General features: G+C 43.4%; 1 protein-coding gene across 2 annotated transcripts in view; it reads left to right on the top strand.

Moving 5' to 3' along the window:
* The window catches only part of erfl (ETS repressor factor like), a 47470-nt gene that overhangs the window by 13914 nt on the left and 9273 nt on the right, over nucleotides 1-24283 (top strand). The window contains exon 2 of one of the 2 annotated variants that reach the window (XM_004916241.4): nucleotides 20728-20799. In XM_004916241.4, the coding sequence (XP_004916298.1) occupies nucleotides 20736-20799 (64 nt within the window). In that variant the 5' untranslated portion in view covers nucleotides 20728-20735. Of the gene's footprint in view, nucleotides 1-20673; nucleotides 20800-24283 lie in introns of those variants that run through there. The other variant, XM_002941929.5, reaches the window with a different exon arrangement.

Genomic DNA, 24283 nt, shown 5'->3' with positions numbered 1-24283 from the left:
TGGTCATTCTAAAGTGAAATTGACTATTATACTGTTACTAGTATATCTGTGTATTAGATATATTCACAGATTTACATTTTCATATTTTACCTGTACATTCAACCTTGTTTCAGTGCAAAAGCACAAAGACCAGTCATTTACAAAATAATACAGGTGGCCCTGTCCAGTTTTCCCTGTGCCTCGGACTACCAGGCCACAGGAAGGAAGTGCCCAATTACCCTACTGCACTTATCTAGTCATGATGGATGCCTTGTGGTGAACTACTTGTCTGCTGTTATTGAATCTCATGGGTTAACAAGGTCCTGCAAGTGACCTTACAAATGAAATATTGTTAAATAAATGTTATCCCTGGAAATGAATACTATACAGACAATGTACATAGAGATATGCTATAAAAGGATACATTGATGGATAGGCCATTAAGTTGAGCTGGTTATATATGGATGTGTTATGTTCTTCTGTCTCCAAGTAGAGGCAAAGACAAGTAGGGTGGGCTTAGAGGGGCCATTGCTAAAGCTAGAATGGGAAGATGAGAGAAAAGAAAAAGACTTTAGTAGATTGGAATGAGTGTGGATAATGTTTAGGGATGGACAGAGATAGAAGAGATATGCAAGGAAGGAAGGAAGGTTAGATGAAGAGTGCTGATAGAAAGACAAGGAACGGACAGAAGGGCTGGAAGAAGAGAAGGTAGAGAGGGAGAAGAGGAGAGAAAGAGGGATCCAAGGCAGAGGTGGAAGAGAGAGGGGAAAGCAGAGGCAGGTGAGGGAGGATAGGTGATTGGCCACAGAGAGAGGAGACAGGGTTAGGTGCCTCTAGCTTAAACTGCAGCAAGTGGAGAGAAAATCAATATGTGGATAGGAGCTGCTGAGAAGGAATGTATCTTGTCAAAATAATGTATTACCCTCATCCCGTCTGATCGATGCTCTGAATTAGCAGAGCTGCAGCTTTAATATTTACCTCCGTGCAACACTTCCAATCTAAATTTTAATTGATTTCGACACCACCAGGGCTGGAGAGAGACAGAGGCCTGCGGAGGAGGGACCGGCATAAAGGAGGCCAGCAGGCCAGAGGGTAGAGTGGGAGACAAGGGGCAAAGCATGAGGGATAATGTGCTGTAGGATTTCATGGGTGACAGCTTTCAATGAGAGCCTAGAGATGTGCATTTGGGTAAGGTGCATTGCTTTGTAGTGCCTAATACTGAATTTTAATGAGTAATGTCATCTGATGATAGAATCTGCCTTGCAGGAAGGAGCAGTGCTCTTTGGATATTGATAATGCCGCTCGCCATATGGAATCAGCCTCCCAGTGATCCCCACTGTGTTACAGGGAATAGCATGCTAAAGCCTAGCAATACAATGACATATATGATTCAGTGCCTACAATGGTCAAGGCACTTATCAGTTGTTTAATGGCATTTGGCCTTACCAGAAGCATACGATGTTCATTCGGACAGTACACTGGCATCTCTGGCCAATGGCCACTAATAAATTGTAAATCCATTCACAGAATACCAGATTCTTTTATGAGCACAAAACTTGGTGGATTGGACACATGATAAGCTCAGCGCAATCCTCAGTGACCTGGTTATATGATGAATTTAGAACACTTGCTTGGACAGCAGGTTGTATGATGAGTTTAGATGATTAATTAGCTGGTATGATGATGAATGCAGAGCAGTCAACATTGGTGAACCTGAAATATGAGAATTCACACATAGGGGCAGATTTATTATGCTGTGTAAAAAACGGCAACAAAATTCACCACACATGGCCAGGCTTTGCCATGTAAAACATGCTCTAAAATTGGCGTTATTTTTTTCTATGATTTTTCTTCCACTGTAAAATAACAGTGTAAAATCTGCCGTTCATTTTACACATCTTTTAACTCTGTTTTTTGGGGAATTTCATTTTACACAGCATAATAAATAGGCCCCTTAGAGAGTCAAAAAGTTTCACCCATTTTAGCTGCCTATTCTCAAGCCGGCCTTTAATTATTAGATTCCTGTTCAACATCCAGAAGTTCAAAGAGGGTTGAGGACTCTCTGCATATGCATAGTGTGGCCCTAGAGAGCAGCAGTTGTAGGTCGGAAGAGTAAGATACAGCAGATATAGTAGAGCAAGATGGCAACAGTAGTGCAAGTTGGTGACAATGGGGCATGATGGCCACTAACACTTTATCTCATTGTTGCTCAACCTGTGGCTCATGTTACTGGGTGCTGAATTACTATAGGTGGGAATCTGTTTGCCCTATGCTCTACCATCATTAAGCAAACTCTGAATTGCAAGCATGTGTTTATAGCAGTACCATAACACTGATAGCTGATAGATCCTTCCTTGGCATAACCAGTGGCTGCATTTATTTTGTCTGGTTCTTCTATGGTGCCCATCTGAGAGAGACCCTATTCCACTTTCTAGATGCCCCCCATACACGTAGAGACCATCAAATAAACATGGTCAAGTGCAACAATCAATAGTTAGAGGAGATATAACTTGGAGAGAGAAGCGCTGCAGTGCTGTGTAGGATTTATGAACAGATACAGAAGCCTTTCTCTTTGTAGAACAAATGACATATCTGCGGGCACAGTTCCAGATGCTTTTTGAAAAGAAAAAAAAAATATAATATATAATCACTTACCCGAGCTGTACATGTGCACTATGTAAATCCAATTTACATAGCATTAGCAAGGAAAGGAAAAAAGCCATAAGGGAAAGGTACGAGGATGAGTGCCTTCAAAACAATACACACATAATTACACATGAAACATCAGAACCCACAACATAAATAATAGAATGTTACATGGAATATACTAAAGGGCACAAAAACCCATTGATTTCTATTGGATGTTATCCTTTGAAACATATGGCTCTCTTTCTCCCCCCCCCCAGAAGACTCCTTTGATTGGTTACACATGCCCTCCAGTCATTGTCTTCCTCTCTACGTAACTTTGCTTTGTACACATCTGCGCGCCTTAATGTGAGCTCAAAAGCGAACACATGCCACTACCAGGCAGCTTGGGTCAGTCTTCAAAGAGAATAGACTGTAAGCTCTTTAGGGCAGGGAGCGGCCCTCCTGCTGTATTTTCCTCTAGCCGCTGTGGTATATTCTATAGTTCTGTTTTACTTCTGTAAGGCACTGACAAATGAAAGCTTTATATGTTTAGGTATTGGGTCACTGGCCAGAAAGCTCAGGGTTTCCTGGATATGGGGGGTCTCGTATTTATATGTATAGCTCTATATATCATAATACAGGGAAGAGAAAAAGTCTGAAGAATGTTCTCTGGCCACTTACAGTATTTTACCTTAATAACTAACTTGTAGTGCCTATTATGCCTTTACAGACCTTATTTCTGTTTAGTAAAGAAAAGGACACAGGCCCAGACTGGCAGTGTGTGGATTCTGGCTAATGCCAGAGGGGCTGCTGTAAGATGCCATAGACAGTCACTATTTATTGGACTGGTGGGGGCTGTTTGGGCCTCTGTGTAGTTGAAATGCCAGGGCCTATGTCGACTCCCTGAAACTGGCCCCACTTACCCAGAACTACCAGACCAGTCAGTGATGGGACAATGCAAGATGCTCTGTGGTTACCTGTGTTCCCCTCCATCCCCTCAGCAGAAACTGGCAGGCAGAGAGAAGGTGAAGGAAAGCTTTGGATGCCATACTGCTGGGAGGAGAAGAAAACACAGGGCACGCTCAGGCAGAAGCTCATCTGGAAGAGAGAGGCTTGAGGGCACCAGGCCTGTGAAGGGAGCCTGCTGGGTTGTGCGATGCCTCTCATGCAGAGCGCAGGAACTGCAAGCAGAGCTCACATATTGTGTGAGTGTTTGCTGGCCTGGGGTGTGTACATACTGTGTGATTGTCTGTGTGACAGTGGGGTGCTCACTACACACTATGCACTATAGGATAGGAGATGCTCTGTGAATATTAGATCTGTATATTGGGGCTGTGTCTTTAGTGCATCAATACACTGGAGTTGTCAAATTCTTTAGTAATTCTGCAAAATACACAAAAAATTGCTTGGTAAACGTATATATAATTGTATTGAGTCATACATTGTGTCAGAGAGGGGCCTCTTCCCTGCCATGTCCTGGCTTCCCTTTCCTCTATCTCCTGCCATGTGGTGACATGGCTTGTACGATATAAACTCCATATGAATCCCCAGCCGTGGATATCAAAGTGATGCAGTTACCTTCAGTTGCCTTCAGCAAGGACAATCCAAGAATCATGGCTAACGTCCCATTTGCAGGCAGCATGGTGACAAAGTGGTAGCATGGCTAACTGGCAACATTTTTGGTCCTGAGCTTGATTTCAGCTTGCACGCTGTCTGCAAGTAGTTTGTATGCTCTCCCTGTGTCTGCATGGGTTTCCCGCACACCAAACACATACAGGAAGGTTAATTGGCTCTTGATAACAATTGTATGAGACCTTAGATTGTAAGCTCCACTGGGGCAGGGACTGATGTATAGTCTCAGTCTAAAGCACCATGTGAATGTGTCCTCACTATATAAATACTGGGAAATAAATACATTTCTGAACAGTAAAAAGATAAGGCACAGTAATACTTACATTCGAAAGAACATTCCAAAATTTTCAATCAATTTAATCAGTTGCCCACAGTCATTCCTACTTGGTGCCCTATGCTGCCCCCTGCAGTCAGATTGGAAATCCAAGGACAGGGCATAGTTCCATATTCAGTGGGTATGAGACACAAGGTTTGTGGAGGATCTTCTCAATATGTTGACAGTAAGCAAAGTAGGTGGCAACATGGTGAGTAGGTGAGTTTTTTTTTTTATTAATTGAGGTCAATAGTAGTCGTTTAAGGGTGAAGGCACACAGAGCTACTAGTAACAGCTACTTGCCATGGCTACTAAAATAGACAATGCTGATCATTTACTGATAACTGCTTTAAGTGTGCTTTAGCAGAGGCAATTCTCACTATTATCTATGGTAGGTTATTAGTAGCCATGAAAAAGTAGCTGCTACTAGTAGCTCCTTGTGTCTTCACCCTAAGCATTTCACTGCATATCATAATGTGTATGACTGTGTATGTGATGAATAAAATTTGAATTTGAATTTTAAAAGATTGTGAAAGTAGAAGAAGATGGCAACAATAGAGCAATATGGTAACAATAAGATAAGCCATAAAAGTAGCACTTTATATGGGTTTACATGGGTTTGGGTCCTTGAGGTTTCTTTTCAAGTCTAGCAGCCACCTCTCAACACCCACCGTAGGGCCATTTAGACAGATTATTATAAAAAATGGAATCTGTCACACTCCGTTTTGCAACCAATGATGGCCCTTAAGAATATAAACCTAGCAGTAGCTTATTAAATGAGAGCAGCAAGGATATCTGTGTTCTCCATGGCTCCTGGCCAATAGAATCTATATCCCTTTATAAAGATAACGGTGTTTTTACACAGAAAGGCATGGGTAATGGAGGAATGGAGTTCTCCCATTCTGTTAATCTATTCCATGTAATATGGTGCCATTCAGCACCGCAACATTAAGCATCTCCTCTGTTCCAATAATTGTGAGAGATTATTGCACCCGCAATTGAGGGGAGCAATTTGAGAGTTGCATTCAGCATTCTCTTTGAAAATGTTAACAAATGTCTGAAGGCCTAAGGGCCCAGTGATCCTGCGGGAGATCTAGAGAATTGGCATTCACTGTGGTGTAAACAAATTAGCCCCCTCTTTGTATGAAAAAAATAATAGAAAAGGTTCAGTCAAACTTACATTTGCCCAAGTGTGGGGGTTGAAGGGGAGCAAACCCATTGCCTCAGAAATAGGATCTTATAAGTAAGTAAGAGCATCAGTATCGGTCTGTGAATGAAACTTTGAGAGTGCAAATATAAGTGCAGAAATGTGCCACTCCCTTGCACTATACTTGTGCCAAAATGACTGTTGTACCTGCACTATAGAGAGCTCATTACTTTCTGAGAAGGAGGATATTCCAGGGTTTCCTTTTCATGTTGAACCAATAGGGTTCCTACCAACTGAATCACCCCCCACCCATTGGCACACCCACATTAGCACCACCCCAACTAGTGCCAGATTTAGTTCCAAAGTAATTCAGTACAAGTTGGATTGTGTACAGTTTTTTGCACTGGAATACTGGGTAAGGTGGTGGATTGTGAGTAAAGAAACACAGCATATTGTGTTGGATTTTTGTGATTTGCCTCCAACTTCATTTTAATTAATTACCCTTTTTGCGTGTGAATTTCTTACAACTAACTGTCAGGGGATCTTTGGTACTTTAAGCTTATACATGTGCCAATCTGTAACCGATATGCCCACCTTGAGATGGATTACAAAGGTAGGCAGGGTATCGGGTCTGTATCAGCATACAGATGTGGTCCTCAATCCGACAGCAAAGTCAAACCTGCCTGATCCATAGAATTGTTTGGGCAAAGATTAGGCTGCCGACTCAGTTTGCCAAGTTTGTAGCTTTTACTGGCCCATTTTTACTGGATAGATAGATAGATAGATAAATAGATAGATATATTTGTTGAATGTAATCCCCCATGAGATGTTGGCTGTTCCAGCAGTTAAGGAGTTAAGAGCTCAGGCACAGGCAATAGATATACATATTGTTTAAAGAGAAAGCAGAGAAATAAAGGTGCCAATTGAGAGGGCGCAGGAGGGGAGGGAGAGTGTGCGGCTGCCATTTAGATGCCTGAAATTATCCAGGTGTATGATTGGGATCGAGCTGCTGTTTATATCTCTAATGACAAATTCTTTTTGAAAGTGTCGTGGTGATGTGTTCCCAACCTTTATCTAAACACAGATCTATAGAGCACCAAATTGCCTCCGAGCAGATATACACACACAAGCCAGCACTCAGCCTGTCTTCTTGTATAGAGAGGTCACAGGAACAATGAGAGCAATTATACCTCTCCCCTAATCCATGTACACAGAGCAGGGACACACTTACCTCTCCCCTAATCCATGTACACAGAGCAGGGACACACTTACCTCTCCCCTAATCCATGTACACAGAGCAGGGACACACTTACCTCTCCCCTAATCCATGTACACAGAGCAGGGACACACTTACCTCTCCCCTAATCCATGTACACAGAGCAGGGACACACTTACCTCTCCCCTAATCCATGTACACAGAGCAGGGACACACTTACCTCTCCCCTAATCCTTGTACACAGAGCAGGGACACACTTACCTCTCCCCTAATCCTTGTACACAGAGCAGGGACACACTTACCTCTCCCCTAATCCTTGTACACAGAGCAGGGACACACTTACCTCTCCCCTAATCCTTGTACACAGAGCAGGGACACACTTACCTCTCCCCTAATCCTTGTACACAGAGCAGGGACACACTTACCTCTCCCCTAATCCTTGTACACAGAGCAGGGACACACTTACCTCTCCCCTAATCCATGTACACAGAGCAGGGACACACTTACCTCTCCCCTAATCGATGTACACAGAGCAGGGACACACTTACCTCTCCCCTAAGCCTACTATGCTGCACAGAGAAACACTCAGCACTTATTATAGCAGCCTGAGCACCACTTACCTGTGGTTTTATTTTGAGATAGGGATCTGTGTATTGTTTTTGTGGCATTTTGGTCTCATGGTACATAACAGGGGTTAAAAGTGAAGTAATATTGCAAAATGTATTAAACTTGAACCCTGTGTGCTGTGTCTCGGGGGGCTGGAATAGTTCATTTTGTAATACCAGTCATAATACTAAAAAACATACAAATGGACTCTGTTTGCAGTGAGGAGTATAAGCTCCAGTGGTTAGAAGTGGTTGCACACAAACTCAGCATCTCTACGGCTACTGGAGTTAATAAATAATGAGTGCATATTGGCCCCTTGGTATAAACTATAGATGTCAGGAGGAATCGTAGAGAGATCACACAGATGCCATATGTCTTTGTACGTGTGTGTACGTGTGTCACAGAAATCTTGTGTTTGTGTCTGTGTATTTGTTTGTGTGCATAGCGGTGATAGAAGTGCTTATGTGTTATTCAGACAAAGGCAGTGCATATTTGTTGTATGGGTTTGTCTGTGTGCGGCTACACAGTGTAACAGAGATATAGACTGTAGGCATTCCATGGGGCTGAGCGTGGCCCTGACAGGATGGACAAATGATTGTGAGGCTGAGAAGCCGAAAGTTCAATTAGAGAACACACTGAGAGAGTCGTTGGTGTAAGTGACCTTACACGTTTAATTAACATCCTATCATTATGAAAGATGGGAATCAAACTTCCGTCACTTTGATAAATTAACAAATTATCCACAAAGCCTGAACTCGGGAGCTGGAGTCCGGTGCCGCTCTCCTACCAAGCTTTGTTTGTTCCCTTTCCTGCCCAGCTCTTTAATCTCCTTACTCCTTATTGTTCCCTGTTTTAGAGAGATAGATAGATGATAGATAAATAGATAGATAGATAGATCATGGATAGATAGATGATAGATGATAGATGATAGATAGATAGATAGATAGATATATGATAGATAGATAAATAGATAGATAGATAGATAGATAGATAGATCATGGATAGATAGATAGATAGATAGATAGATAGATAGATAGATAGATAGATCATGGATAGATAGATGATAGATAGATAGATGATGATGATAGATAGATAGATAAATGATAGATAGATAGATAGATAAATGATAGATAGATAGATAGATAGATGATAGATAGATGATAGATAGATAGATAGATAGATGATAGATAGATAGATAGATAGATACAAAGATGGATAGATAGATAGACAGACAGATACATGATAGATAGATAGATAGATAGATAGATAGATAGATAGATTCAGTAGATAGATGAATAGATAGATGGATATTCCTGGTTTTAATTGCACCTTTCTGACCAGTGTTTAAAGGTTTCTCACTCAGGCACAATGACCCCCTCACAGGTTCTCTTTCAGGGAGTCACAGGGCTCTGTCTTGGACCACTTGCTCTTTCCATCAAATGTATTTATATTGGTATCACCCAAATATAACTTTCTGCTCTTTTCCACCTACAGTATCCCACCAATCTGGGGCTCAGTTAGATTACTTTACTGGCTCCAAACTTCTGCAGCAATTGAACAAAAAACCCTATCAGTCACATGCAGTACCCTGACAATTGTGACCCATCAATATATCTCCTTTCTGACCTCAAATACCCTCCTTCATGGGCAATGTGCTTTGCTTCCAACCGTAACTTATTTTCCATTCTTTCTACAAGATTTGTCAGGCTCCTCTGAACCTCTCTCCAATAATCTTATGGTTCTACTGTTCCCTGTAGGGCTCATTTATGTGCACAAGGGCAGTGGGCAACTTACACGTTTTCCCTCAGTGAGTTGCGTGTAATACCACTTTCATTAAAGGTACTTGCATCAAATGCACTTCTTCATTTCTGTACAATTGCGCTCTACTCCACTTACTCACTTCTGCCTTCCATTCCGAAAGGCCGCTACTACACCTATTAATGCAGGGGAACCCTAAAGCTAACACCACCTTTGGACTAGTCAGTAGCTCCAGAGTTCCCTCAGCGCCCTGTGTCAGAAGGCCACACTTGCACTGAAAGTATAGGGCGCACATATTAGTGTTCCCAATTTGCAATAAGTTGCAGTTATTTTGGTGAATCAGACACAGCTACAGTGCAATTGCGTCAAGAGAGCCGCCATTTGTGTTTACAATGGCACTGGAATTCTTGGAAAAAATTATCTATCTAATAATAGATGATAGATAGATAGATACATACATACATACATACATACATATCCTTCTTACCCCACTGTAGCCACGTTGCCCTGCTATGACTGCTGTTTTTTGGGGCCTGACTGTGTGCAGCACCCAAGGCAATTATCCTATTTACACCCCATTACAGACAACTCTGACTAGAGAATACTGTATTCTGATCAATACTTATCAGTATAGTATACTGGTTCTTAAATACACCCTGCACCACAGTGACTGTTGGCTACAATAAATAATGAGCAAGTGCTTTATTAAATAGCTGTTATGGTGAGATTTATCCTGTGCCCGGTGAAAGTCGCTGCTGAGTTACTGACTGCGGGACGAACAGGGTTTGGAACAGACTGTTCCTGTGGGACACAAATCAGCACAGACAATGCCATATATCATATACTTCCAATAAAATGTATGTTTCCATGTATATTTTATGTGAATTTTTTACTGGAGCCACAGCTCTGATAAATAATAATCTTGCCATAGATTAACAGAAATTAGAATGTATAAAATATATAAAATCACATTTTTTCAGTAAATAATTCTCCTTTATTCCATTTTCTACACTGGCAGGAGCTGTATTGGTCACTACTGTGAGGCTGATGTAAAGCCCAGCAGAACATGACATTCTGGTGATGAGTTGTTATTTAACTAAGATCAGAAGCTTCTTTAGAATCTCTGGTGAGTGGGTCCATTTAATGGCTCAGCCCAGGGGCATACCTACAGAGGAGGTAGTAAGACCCTATTACTGCTGAGGGTCCAGGAGGGGTTAGGGGTTCAATGGAGCGCTGACTGATAACCACTTTCAATATGTGTTAATGAAAAATGTCTTATTTACCAACTTTAGAGGGGCCCTAAAATGATTTTCCTGTGCGGCCTACTTACTTCTAGGAACACCACTGGCACAGTCATTTGCCTTTCTCTGCTGGGGTTTTCTAACATATTGTAGGCTTGATAAGGAGGCAGGTAGGGAAACTGTATTGACTGGGAATATGCAGTGAAAGGTAAGGGCACATAAAGGGTATTTAATCTGTGGGGACCCCAATATAAGGTGCCTTTGGGTAAACAATTACTACGAAAATATTATATTAAGTTAACTTTTACATTTTAGTATAAAAGGTCTTTATCTACATACATGAATTATTAATTTGACTGCCACACTCCGAGGGACCCCAAACTTGTTTGGAATGGGGCCCACTCTTGTATAACTCTGGCCCCATTTGCGTGTATAAAGCATTGTAAAGCTGCCCATACTTGCTCCGATATTATCTTACGAAATGAAGTTGTACAATATATGGTGCGTGTATGGTGGCAAAAGCCTTGGAAATCAGTCGTCGAGTTGATTGGGCGGGACAGAAAATTTTGACCGGGCGCCATTGGAGGTGCCTGAGCAAAGGCAAGTGTTTAGAGCTGAAAAGTCAGATAGGGTAGAATTCCTATTGTTTCTACCTCCATATCTGACGATTCAGCTCTGAATGTTAGTGGAGGGTACGAGCAAGAAAGATCGTAATTGGTACGTGTATGGCCACCTTAAGAGGTAGAAGAGATGTAGAAATATTATCTATTTGAAGTTCTTTAGTACAAGCTAGCTAAGGATGCTGGGACTTGACCCCCTGGTGCAAGGGAAGCCTATGTTGGGCCCATTACAGGACATGCAGTTCAGGGCCCCAGTGCAGGGGGCAGGGCTGGGCGGGACAGAGAAGGATTTGGAAAATCCGATGCTGTCAGTATGGAAGGAGTTAGCTACACAAACAGAAAAGCGCACAATCGCTTTTAGCAGCTCTTGGGATGTTGATAAAAGGACCAGGATTGTGTAGGAGTGATTTGTGGGGAGGCTGCTCACAGAGCCCTTTGATTCGCTGCCTGTCTCCGCTTCTTTGCCCGCAGCTCAGTCCCCCTGGCCGGCTTCCTGCTTTGAAGTCCTGGAGCCCCTGTTTGAGTGTCCTTGCGCGAATCTGCTGCATATTACAGGAGCCTAATTAGAAATCGATGCCACTGGCCCTGCGGGTGTTTGCAAAGTGTTTGTGGATGTTAATAAAATTCCCAGCTCGATAGAACTCATCCTCAAGCTTGGGGAGCAGGAAAAGTAGCAAGCGCAGGAAATCTGAGAGTGTCACTGAGTGGGGGAGCAGGGGAATGGGGGGGCTGCTGGGTCAGGCCTGTGTGGATTGGTGGTGGGGCCCCTTGATTTCTAAATAAACCTACAGTTCTCCAACTGGAGAGGAACCTAATAGAAAGATAAGTAATAAAAAGTAACAATGATAATGAAATTGTAAGATCACAGAGCAATGGTTTTGGCTGCCGGGGTCAGTGACCCCCATTTGACTGCTGGAAAGATGTACAAGTGGAAGGCAAAAAACTATAAAACTATAACAATAAAAAATGAAGACCAAATACAAAGTTGCTAGGAATAGGGCATTCTATAACATACTAAAAGTTACCACAAAGGTGAAACGGCCCTTTAACAGCGCTAAATGTTGCTTTTCAGACCATATATTAAAGGCTGTTACTGTATATTAGAGCTCACCTACACAGGGGGGTGATCAGCCGCCCGCCCCTCAGTCCTGCTGGAAAGGAAAGAGGAAAGAGTTAAAGACAGCCATGACAGATGTAGATAGAATTCCCTTATTAAAAAGCCATGGAACACACTGGCAGACTGGCGGCTTTACTGCGCCGCTGTAATTATTCAAGTGTCAGTGGTGAGGGGTATTTATAAATTAATTTAGCACAACGCCCTGCTGGGAAAGGAGGGGACAGTAGGTAGGGGTTAATGGAGGGACAATTTATGTGTAAATTAAGAGGATTAGTGAGTGGGGCAGAGTAGTATTTTTATATATGTGGGGATGAGGGGGGTCCCCACAAAGGCAACTGAAGAATGAAGAAAAAAACTGTTCTTTTCTCCAAGGCCTCACAGAGTAGAAATTGTATGGGGAGTGAAAATAAAGAAACTCCACTTATCCATTCTTTAAATTCATTCTGGGTAGAGGCTTGCACTACTGGGCAGTGTGTATAGTAAGGCAAGATGGTGCCGGGAAGCAGCTCTAACAATGTGACAGTAGGTATAGTAAGGGGAGATAATATCAGGGGAAGAGGTTGTGATTGTGGGCTAATGTGTATAGTAAGGCAAGATGGTGCCGGGAAGCAGCTCTAACAATGTGACAGTAGGTATAGTAAGGTGAGATAATATCAGGGGAAGAGGTTGTGATTGTGGGCTAATGTGTATAGTAAGGCAAGATGGTGCCGGGAAGCAGCTCTAACAATGTGACAGTAGGTATAGTAAGGTGAGATAATATCAGGGGAAGAGGTTGTGATTGTGGGCTAATGTGTATAGTAAGGCAAGATGGTGCCGGGGAAGCAGCCCTAACAATGTGACAGTAGGTATAGTAAGGTGAGATAATATCAGGGGAAGAGGTTGTGATTGTGGGCTAATGTGTATAGTAAGGCAAGATGGTGCCGGGGAAACAGCCCTAACAATGTGACAGTGAGTATAGTAAGGGGAGATAATATCAGGGGAAGAGGTTGTGATTGTGGGCTAATGTGTATAGTAAGGCAAGATGGTGCCGGGGAAACAGCCCTAACAATGTGACAGTGAGTATAGTAAGGGGAGATAATATCAGGGGAAGAGGTTGTGATTGTGGGCTAATGTGTATAGTAAGGCAAGATGGTGCCGGGGAAGCAGCTCTAACAATGTGACAGTGAGTATAGTAAGGGGAGATAATATCAGGGGAAGCGGTTGTGATTGTGGGCTAATGTGTATAGTAAGGCAAGATGGTGTCAGTAACAGTTTCACTGGGAGTTATAGTCCAGTAACACCTGAAATGCTATAAATAAGGGAGAACCACACTAAATGCATTACTAAGGGGCACCACCCCCCTAAGAACAGCCCTGAGTGGGTGTGTAATTGGGGGGGATATGGGGAAAGTGTAATTTCACTCCATTCTCACTCCATTCCACCCCCCCCCCCCCCCCACAGGCACATCTACCCACAGAACAGACAGCTGTGAGATGGGAAAAAAATCAATTTTAATTCTGCTTTTTGAGATTGTTTTAGAGAAGAAAAGTGAAATGGAATTTGTAAATATTTTCTAATTTCCATTCTCTCCTCTCCCCCTCTAAATGCTTTGCCTCCTTTTAAATCCATATTCCTCCCCCGTCATAGCTGCCCCCTTTTAATAAATGCCCCCCATACCCCTCTATTATTGCCAACATATTAGCAAAGGATTCACACAATACAACAACCTTAATTTCAATCCCCCCTTTGTGTTTTTATAAACTATTAACCCTTCCCTGCCGGAGGGAAGTTCTTGATTTAAAGAGACAGTGCCCTGAACCCAAGCGTGCAAATTGGTTTCTTGCGATAAAGTTACGAGTAGAAAACAAACCGAGAGTTTTCTTAAGTAAAAAAAATGAATTTTCTCTGCATGTTCCAAACATTTTCATCAGCTCGGAAAATCAACAGATCTTCAAACTATCCAGCGAAGGGAGGTATCGATCCTGATCAGATCGGTGCGAGGTGGAACCGTTTTATGTCTGCCTTCAAAGACTTTGGGCAAAATATTGAGTTTCCAGACACTTTGCACATCCCTGCATTTTAATCAGCGCCCAAATACAGGGCTGTGTGGGAAGGGCGCAGGGTTTAACCCCTTCTGATCGGCTGCTTGGGCGACCGCCTCTGATTCGCACGGAGTTAACCCTTTCCGTGTTGTGTATAAACTTAGTGAGATTGGTAGTCAGCTGGAACGGAATCCTTGCACAATAGTCGGACACTCGCACCTGCAAGGAACTACTTACAAATAATAGCCAGTCGACCGCATACAATCGCATCGAAAGCGGGCGAATAGCGCTTAGCGAAAATTACAGCCACTCTGCCTGCATATATATATATTTTTTTTTTTGCTCACTAATATTCAATCACTTGGGCAGCCTCTTTCCTCTTCCATTTGTCTACTAATTATGAATCTGTCAATATATCTATTAAATAACTGTCTGTTGCGCGTATCTACCTATCTATCTATCTATCTATCTATCCATCTATCTATCTATCTATCTATCTATCTATCTATCTATCTATCATCATCATCTATCATCTATCTATCTATCTATCATCTATCATCTATCTATCTATCTATCTATCTATCTATCTATCATCTACCTATCATCTATCTATCATCTATCTATCTATCTATCGTCTATCTATTTATCTATCTATCTATCTATCTATCTATCTATCTATCTATCATCTATCTATCTATCATCTATCTATCTATCTATTTATCATCTATCTATCTATCTATCTATCTATCTATCATCTGTCTATCATTCATCCAACCAACCATCTATCTGTATTAGATATCATCTGTTTCACTCTATCTGGGTACATACTAACTCTATCCCAAAAATATAAACAGGGCATAACTGAAACTAATGTGTGTATTTGCACACCTACTATACAAATGTATATATTGTATACCTGAGTGCATAGCCTTAAACCAAACATAAGTACATGACATATACAAAGGCCAACAATCTAGTACCCAGTCGGTAGTGCGCACCCATACGCACAGCAGGCACAGTATCTGGCGCACACACCTATACATACATACATATATATACATAGATTGTGGCGCACAACCGGTGTCAGTAACAGCAGAGGAGGGCAGTAGGCAGAAGTGTGGTCCCATAATGAGCAGTTACCCTTGTATTTAGTGGCCCCTCAGCCCCAGCCCCCTCCCTTAGCAGGTGCACAACAGGAGACTTGATCTTGGCTCTCACATGAAAGGCTCTCTGTAGCTATTAGTTAAGATTTGCCATTGATCCCCATTGATTAGGCTCGGCTTACCCTAACATGCCAGGGGCTGGGGGGGATAACGGGGGCTGTGGAACAGACTGGGTATAGCTATGGATCTGGAACTCTAGCCGGGGGTTATAAAACAATGAGGTTATAAGTTAAAAAGAGAGAAAAAAACTTCCCTCCTTTCAACTCTCCCAAACGCTGCCCTCGGATATATAAATCGATAATTAATGACAATGAATAATTTACAGTATCGATTTTACTGGCAACATATCCTTTCGGATTGAGCAGATATATCTGTGTGTGTATGGCGAGGTGCTAGCAGCCACACGGGCTCTCTCTGAAGCCAAATCTTGTTGGTTTAGTGGCTGTTTGTTCTTCCTGCGCTCTGTGTTTAAATAAATGCAAAGAAGGGGGGGCGAGTAGAGAGAGACAGAGAGAGGGAGCAGGGAGGGGAGAGGTGCAGGGATTGGGGGGGGAGCAGGGTATTCCCTCAGCTGCTTGTTATAACGTTTCTCCGGGAGATTTAAGCAAGTTGAAAGCTCTTGTAACTAAAATCAAAACTAACAAGGAAATGATTGGTGTCTCTCATCTGGGCAGATCATCCTGGGGCCCGAGAGGGGCTCACTGGCATAAGCTTTGATTTCTAAAAAATGCATTACCTCCGAAATCAAACGGAAAATTACTTAGAAGAGAAGGAGAAGTGTGAGGAGGTGGGAAGGAGGGGGCATCGCTCATAGAAGTGTGGTATGTGGGAGGGAGGGGGCAGTTGAACAAAGTTCTGAGCTGAAGAGATGGCTGTGCCCAGACTGGTTGGGATTTAGGTTGGTGCCCTGCTGCCCCGGAGCGCTCACTGTCATGTGAAACCCAGCAGGGTCAGACTCACTGGCACTTTGTTACTTGCGTTGGTGTGAGGCTGGGGGAGAGGTCTTATTTCTCTTTGGTTCCATTACTCGGTCGGACAATGAGGGAATTTGCCCGCGATCAGCAGTGCATAAATGGATTAACCTGTAGCTCTCCAGATGTAAGGGCATGCTGGGAGTTTTAGTTTGCCAACAGCTGGAGGGCTCCAAGTTACCCTCTACATGGTGGGGCTTGTGGATAACTTTGCCATGTATTAAACCAGTGATACCCAAACCCCAGTTGTTTAACTGCGACTCCCACCATCCACGTCCGTGGGTTATTGCCCAGGAACAAATCCTCTCTTGCATTGCATGGGGGTTACGGAATATATTCTTTATGTTCTGTTTAGGGTACTATACCACTAGTGCCAGTCTGCGCCACTTTCTCAACATTTCCCTGAGCCCATGCACAAGCGTTGTACATAAGCAGTGTCTGTAGTCTATTTAATAACCTTTCCTACCAAGAGTTGATACTAATGAGATTAACCTTGGATCTACTAGACAAGATCACTAACCACCTAGCAGCCTGGATACAACTCTTGAGCAATTCTCTGCCATTTAAGGGTGAATTAATGTACAAGTGCTCCTAGCGCTTAACCCCATTCCCGACAGCAGCCCATAAGCGCATTAGGGCAGAGCGTTTATGGGGATATGAATTAGTTCGCGTTGACAAAATTAGATTGCTATATGAATGTTTCCATTGGCAGAATAACATGGGTTAGACAAAACTTCAGCTGGGAATCGCTTCATTGCGCAGTGTGTGCGGCGCTAAATGCCCGACCGTTAGCTGGCAGAGCAGGGGGCGCAGTTACACGGCGCTGTACGAGCTGCGCTGGCGCTAGGAAGGCCGGTTCCATGGAGCTGTCCCAGTGCTGATCAGAAAGCTGTCCCAGTGCTGATTATAGAGCTGTCTCAGTGCTGATCAGGGAGCTGTCTCAGTGCTGATCAGGGAGCTGTCTCAGTGCTGATTAGAGAGCCGTCCCAGTGCTAATTAGAGAGCAGTAAGAGCTGCGCATTGGGGATAAGTTGTGCGATTGCGCTGGTGCCACCAGGGGTATCAGTCCGACTGCCCATAAGTCTCTGACGGAACCGCAGCCCAGTAGTAGGTCTGTAGGAATGAGCTGCAGGGCCTCGGTGCCTTTGGGCAAGTTTATTGGGGAAAACTAAATCCCTCTTCATATACAGTTTGCCTCTCACTTTACGGTGCTACTCCCGGTAACAAACTCACTTTCCCATTTATCCGAACCCCCCAATTATTGGCTCATTTCTTCACTTATCGTCCCCCCTTTTCTAATTTCCCTCCCTATTTTCATCTCTCGGCCTGCTCTTTCTCTAACCCAGTTCTCTGTGACATTCACTTCTTTCTATTCATTACTTTTCTCCTATTAATTCTCTTTCATGTAGTCTCACTGACTCTCTCTTATTAGTCTCCTATTCATCCTCTCTTTCCAGTCTCAGTCCCTATCCCTCTCAAACACATAATATCCGCACATTATTTTTCTCTCCATTTTCTGTCCATTTCTCTTGTATTCCTTCTCTAGGTTTTTCCACCCCAGCCTGTGTTTTGTCTCTCAGACTCGATCCATTATGCCTCTTTGCTTTGCACTCTCTCATTCTCCCCTCTCCCTTTCTTATATCCTCCGCTTCCACCGGGCTATCTATTTTCTTTTTGCCTTTCCCATTTATCTGCCTGCCTGAGCGCACTCTGTCCCAGCAGTTTCCCTTCTCCTTGTTTGGCTGCGAAAATTGGAGCTGGGAGGGGAGATGTAAGAGAGAAACAAACAGCCCCTTAATGAAGATAAACCGACTGCCCAAGCACATTGGGACTGTGTACAGGCTGCCTGAATTAACTCCGACTCCAGCCCGGCTCAGGCTCAATGGATCAGGCAAGGGGTGGGGAGCAGGGGGTATAGAAGAAGAGGTTGTTAGTTTACAGGGGGGGAGATTATGCTCTACTGAAAGGCAAACAACAGCACTTATAGAGGATCCTGGGGCAAGCTGCATGTTGGATAGGCCTGAAGTCTTCTCTGACACCATCTTGCATTACTGTACACAAACACACCTACAGCTGTGGCCTCCTTGCCCGACATTTTGCCTTACTATACACATACTATCCCACAGTTCCAGCTCCGATAGACAAATAGTTGGATAAATGAACACTGGACATCATTAATATATATACTGCACATTTATTGTACGGTATATATGGTTTACATTCATATGTACATATTGCAACCCCCCTTCCAAGGGATTTCTCTGAATCTTAGGGTCCAAGGCAAATGCCCCCATAGCCACACTCTGAATCCAACCCAGCACCCCCCTGTACCATTGCCTATATGAGTCTGGGAAACATTCATAGAACATACTGCAAACTGCATTCACACCATAATATCTCATAGCACATAAAGCCCACTGCGATTTGCACTTCCTGCTCTAAAGAGCAGCCGGATGTTTCTGGCCTCTTGTTGCAATGTTACTCTATAACAAAATAGGTCATTTTAAAAAAAGAAGATCTTGTTAAATGGCACTTGGGTGGGTGACTGGAATGGAGTCAAAAAGAAACTGAGGATGGAAAGATAAGTTTAGGGAAAATGGTTCTGTAATTGTAAATTGTGATGGAAAAAAGACATTTTTGGGGGTAGGGGCAGAATTTAGAGACCGAGCTACAGCTACTGAGTAAGAGGTAGGGAGTCTTGTTGCTTCCTCTTAAAAAGGGAAAGAAAGGAACTGGCACAGCCCCCTCCCCATGGCACCAAGCCCCCAGCCTGCATGTCACACAAGAGGCGAGAAGACAACACAGATCAGTGCCGGGGGCCCCACATTCCTGCTACACCCCATCTGCTGCTGTTCGGCGGATCATTATCTGGCTTTGGCTTGTCTGAGACTGCCGGGGGGCTGCTGGGGAGGGGGAGAGGGGCTCACAACACTTTGTGAAAAAAAGATCAAGCACTTGGAGGAGGTTGCTTAATGCTTGCTGGGGGCATAGCGAGAGCAGGATACTTGGCTTCCTTCTCATATTATCAGTGTGTGTGTATAAGGGGTATTGGGGGGGCTGCCATTGTACCCCAGCAATAGAGTGTGAGCGCACTTGTGCCTAGCCCCTGTAAGTGAGCAGGATTTAATGTTACTTGGGAGGCACTGCATTACTGTGGGGTTAACTCTTTGAATCAAGGCATGGGAACTGGACAAGGAAGAGCTCCACTGCTTTAGCTAAATTGGGGGTGTCAAGCGGGTGGTCCCCAGAGTCTCAAACATACTGAATTTGCAGTGCAACATGCCAGTACTGCTCTATACATTGAATACTATGTTTGCCCACATTGCGCTTGATGTACAGAAGTGTTGGGAATACCGGCACTGTGCATTGCCCAGTATATGTGCTACTGAGTGACCATGGGTGCTGGGACTGTAGCCAATATGGCTAGTATGAGTATGAGTACTGCTTCTGTCCTGCTTATTCGTTATTCTCACTGGGATTCTCTCTGCTTTTTCTCTGTTTTCCCTTTTCCTTTTATTCCCTTTTCCTGCCTTTATTCCATGTCTATCTTCTTATTCTGGGGTTTTCCCCCTTTTCCCTCCCCGTCCCACCTCCTTCTCTATGATCATTTTCTCTCTGCTCCTTCCTCTTCCTCATCTCCTATCATGGCTCCCCTCTCCCCCCAACACCCCCAAACTTTACTCTTCCTTCCTCACCTGCTTCACCTCTCGCCCCCCCCCCCCATGTCCCTCATTCCCCCCATTGCCCCTGTCACTAACTCTTCCAACACTTCCTCCATTCCCTCATTTGCCCGGCCCGCCTGTCTCTCCCATACCTCACTTTCTCTTTCCTTAATCACTTCCTTCCCACTGGCTGCCCCTCCTTCCCTGCCCCCCCCCACACACACCTGACACTTCACCTGCTGTTTCTCTCCCACATCTTCCCTTTCCTCTTCCTCACTCTCTACTATTATTTCCTTCAATTCTCTCCTGTCCCCTCATGAATCCTCTCACTGCCCCTGTCCCTTCTCCTCCTGTACATTCTGCCCCATAATTATTTCATCCTCTTCAAGCATTTCTTTACATTGATCCTTTCTTTGCCAACCCTCTTCCTTCCTTTACTCTGTCCCATCTTCCACCTTCCCGTTTCTCTCACTCTCTTTCTCCTGCTTTTCTCACCCCCTGCTATCTTTTCCCCATTCTCTCCCTGCCTGTTCTCACCCTCTCTTCTCTCTCTTCTCTTTCCTGCTGTTGCTCTGCTCTCTCCTACCTGCCCCCTACCCCTTGCTCTGCCCCTACCTGCTCTCCCTTCTGCGACCCCCCGACCCTTTCTGCAGAGCCGAGCATGGACTGTAGCTGTGTGTCTGACATCCTGCTGACTCCCTCAGTGCCGGCTCTCTGGACCCCAGGTAACATTATATTTCAGTGAATGCATGTTCGGCAGGAGCCCCTTCCCGGCGCTGTAACTGACTGGATTAGATAAATCAGAGGCTCATTAAAAGATTACTGTTCCCCAGCTCTGCTCCGGGATGTTTCTATTGCTGCTGTGCGCTGCCCTACGCCTGCATGCTGCCCACTAGAGTGCGGCTCATTTATTATCCTGGCGCAAACTAGTGTAGGACAGTTACATGTACAGCTATGTTGGTGAATGGAGCCTGGTGTGCGGCAGAACAGGGCAACTCGCACCAATGCTCTGAGAGACTGTGTCCCCTTTATTCATTGCCCCCCCAGATCCCCTGCTTCCTTCTCATGGCCCTGTGTCTGCCTCCTCTCTTGTGAGCCACATAGTCATGGCAGGATCTATTCCCTCTGAGCAACCTCAGTCTCTTAAAGCTTTCTTACCCCATGTCTTCCCCTGTCTCTCAAACTGCTAAAGAGCTACCGGTTCTTTGGACAGGACAACCATCAGACGGTATAGATGTTACAAGTCTTCTTAAAGTAAAATATCATGTAGGAAAGGGCCCAATTGTCTCCCCTGTAGAAGGCCCCGGGGACAAAGTGACCATAGGGCCACCATGAGAGTCACCAATAATCACTAACTTGGAGCCCTCACAAGCCCAGTTTTAGCTCCAAAACTAGTTCTCTGTCACTAAATCCCCATGTGAGCCCCCGGATGGTCTCTACTCCTCATGTGACCATTGGATCCCTCAGTAATCTACTTACTGCCATGTGACTGTATGACCCATCAATACTCTACTCCCTAAGTGAACTCCCTCTACTCCCTATGCGACCAATTGATCCATTAAAACTTTCTGTCATATGACAAGGGGACCCCTTTGTGCCCCTTTACCTGCGCCCACGGTGTCACCAGGGAAAAGAGAAAGCTCTGTTTTTTAAAAGTGGCCAAAGACCTTGTTTAATAGTAGGGTCCCCCAGTTTATCCTCAAAATGATCTGCTTTTCCCTGTCGCACAGATTTGTAACAGTGTAATGTTCGGAGTTACAGCCGGCGGGCCCCCAAATAAACCTAATTATTAGAGGCTAACTATCAGGGTGTAGAAGGGAAACGAAATAAATCGTTATTCGTAATCAGCATCACTGGGAATACACAATCAGTATTTATATTATCGGCAATGATTCCATCTCCAGTACAAATGCGGATTTAAACTGTAACTAAGTCAGAAATAACAGAAAAACATCTTAATTATGATTTCAATAAACAGAGCTGAATTAGCTCCTCATTTAGAAAAAAAGGAAAGTTATAAAAAAAAATCTAAAATTTTTCCTAAATTTAAAACAAAGCCTTCAGGTATAACAAATGTTAATAAGGTCAGTACAGTCCTAATTTTTGTCTCTATGTAATGTGTCAGCTCGGTCGTAGTTAGCTCAAAATACAAATAGTTATCGAATACAAATAAAACATAGGAATAGAGCATGTACCCTAACACAATTTTGTAATAACTTACACAATCGCAGGTAAATGAGCAGCGCTCTAGGGAATCTGCGCAATATTCTCATAGCAAAGGCGGTATATAGCGCTCAGCGCCATGCAATTGTATTGGTAACGATTTCGCTGCTCGGGCGAGGTTTGAATGCACCACCAGTGTAGGTTTGTCTACTGACCATACGAATGATCGCGTTTACAGCCCGATCTATCGAGTTTATATTTATAGGAGACTTTATATACGATTCGATTATTCCCTGAGCCAAGAGCAGGGAATTAGGAGGGAAAGGCTGATACAGAGCAGGAATAGGAATGAACAGCAATGGCGGGGAGAAATCTAATATTTCTTTTCTTGCACTGCCTTAATGGGCGATTCGTGCTGTTCGACTGGAAACTTTGTAGGAGTTGTAGGAGACCCTGCTGATATATTCTTAACAGTCCAACTCAACTGGAGTTTTAAGTACATTTCTTTTTATTTGTAACGTCTTACTGGAAATGTTAGCTTCTTATAACTGGTTCATCTATTATGCAGGCACTATCATATATCAGCGAACTCATTTGTACTCATTTGCAGAACCACTAAAATCACTGCTTCTTGGGGATGACCCCCCAGTTGTGCCTATTGATAATGTGTAAATAATATGTAATTCCAAGCAACATTCCAATACAAACTAATTAAACAATTCAGTGGTTTTAAAGTTATTTGTAGATGTAGTTGCTACTGAAGGCAGCTTCTGTCTCTATCTGCACTGCTGATTGTGACTCTTGAAGCAATGTTTCAGAAGCCAGCCTTACATTCTACTTCTTAGATCTGTTATTGATCAGTTGGCTTCTGCTACATTCCTTCAAAAGTCAGAACTATCAGAGAATGCAAAGGGACAGGCTGATGCTGCTTTCAATAACAAATTCATTTACAAAAAAATCATTGTAATTAGTGTATATTGGTGCATAGATGAAATGTTCTGTATATTTAAGAAGTGTTAATGTTTTAAAAATGTAATTATGACATAACAGGGTAATAATAACTTTTAGTATAATGTAGTAGGTAGAACTCTAAGACAATTTGCACTTTAGTTTTCATTTTTGTGTGTGCATTTTTGTTTTTTAATTACTTTTATTTCAGGTTTGAAATGTAAAAAGGGTTGTCAGGGGTAGCAGGGAGCAGTTTTGAAATCATAATGGAAGATGTATAGGAGAGGACTGAAAAGAAAAAACAAAAAGCAATAAAAAAATAAGAATAACGATAATACTGACTTTCAGCTGAGGCCTGGAAATGGCAGAATAGAAAGGAAAATCATTTTAGAAATAGACAAGATAAGTAACGAAGATCATTTGAATGAACTGTCGGTTCTATACTAAAGGGGCCATATAAACAGTCACTTGGAGGTCTGATTAGCTGCCAGTTCTGTGCAAGTAATAAAAAACCATATCTCCAAGCTATTCCATAAAGGGCATCAATGCACAGACAGAATTCCTGACAATACCCTGCTATAAGTATTGGAATGGCCACAAAGCATGGCAAAAGTGCAGTAATCTTATAAAAATTCAGCCGTTAGCATTTTAGCACAAAACGCTTAGTGTTCATTGCAATATCCCCAGCGGTGGATCCATAAGGCCTATCCAGCGCCTAAAATTCCCATGGGGCAGTGCAGTGTGATGGGTGACTGGGGGCAGGACCTGTATTGTGGTGGGAAGGGACCCCAAGGAAGAGCTAATCTGCCCCTGCCTAGCCCTGTGCACTGCTCTGGAATACATGTTATTGCAACAAGCAGCTGCTCTATGGAGGTAAAGTCAGACAGAACGGTATTTATCAGTGGTCCAATATATTATAATGTTCTGTCAAGGCCTTTAGAGAAGAAATACAGCATGGGGTACAGCACAGAGAGGCAATGAATGACACAGTACTGTGTGCCTGGGCACTAGTGACGGAGGGGGCTATAATTATGCCGCTGGAAAGTTTGCCTAATAACTTAAGTTTGAGAAATTCTCTTCAACAGGAAGGAAAACACA

Source organism: Xenopus tropicalis, chromosome 7 (assembly GCF_000004195.4).
Source record: "Xenopus tropicalis strain Nigerian chromosome 7, UCB_Xtro_10.0, whole genome shotgun sequence".
NCBI classification, from domain to species: domain Eukaryota; kingdom Metazoa; phylum Chordata; class Amphibia; order Anura; family Pipidae; genus Xenopus; species Xenopus tropicalis.
The sequence above is the reverse complement of the archived record's forward strand: the minus strand, read 5'-3'. Positions and strand labels throughout refer to the sequence as shown.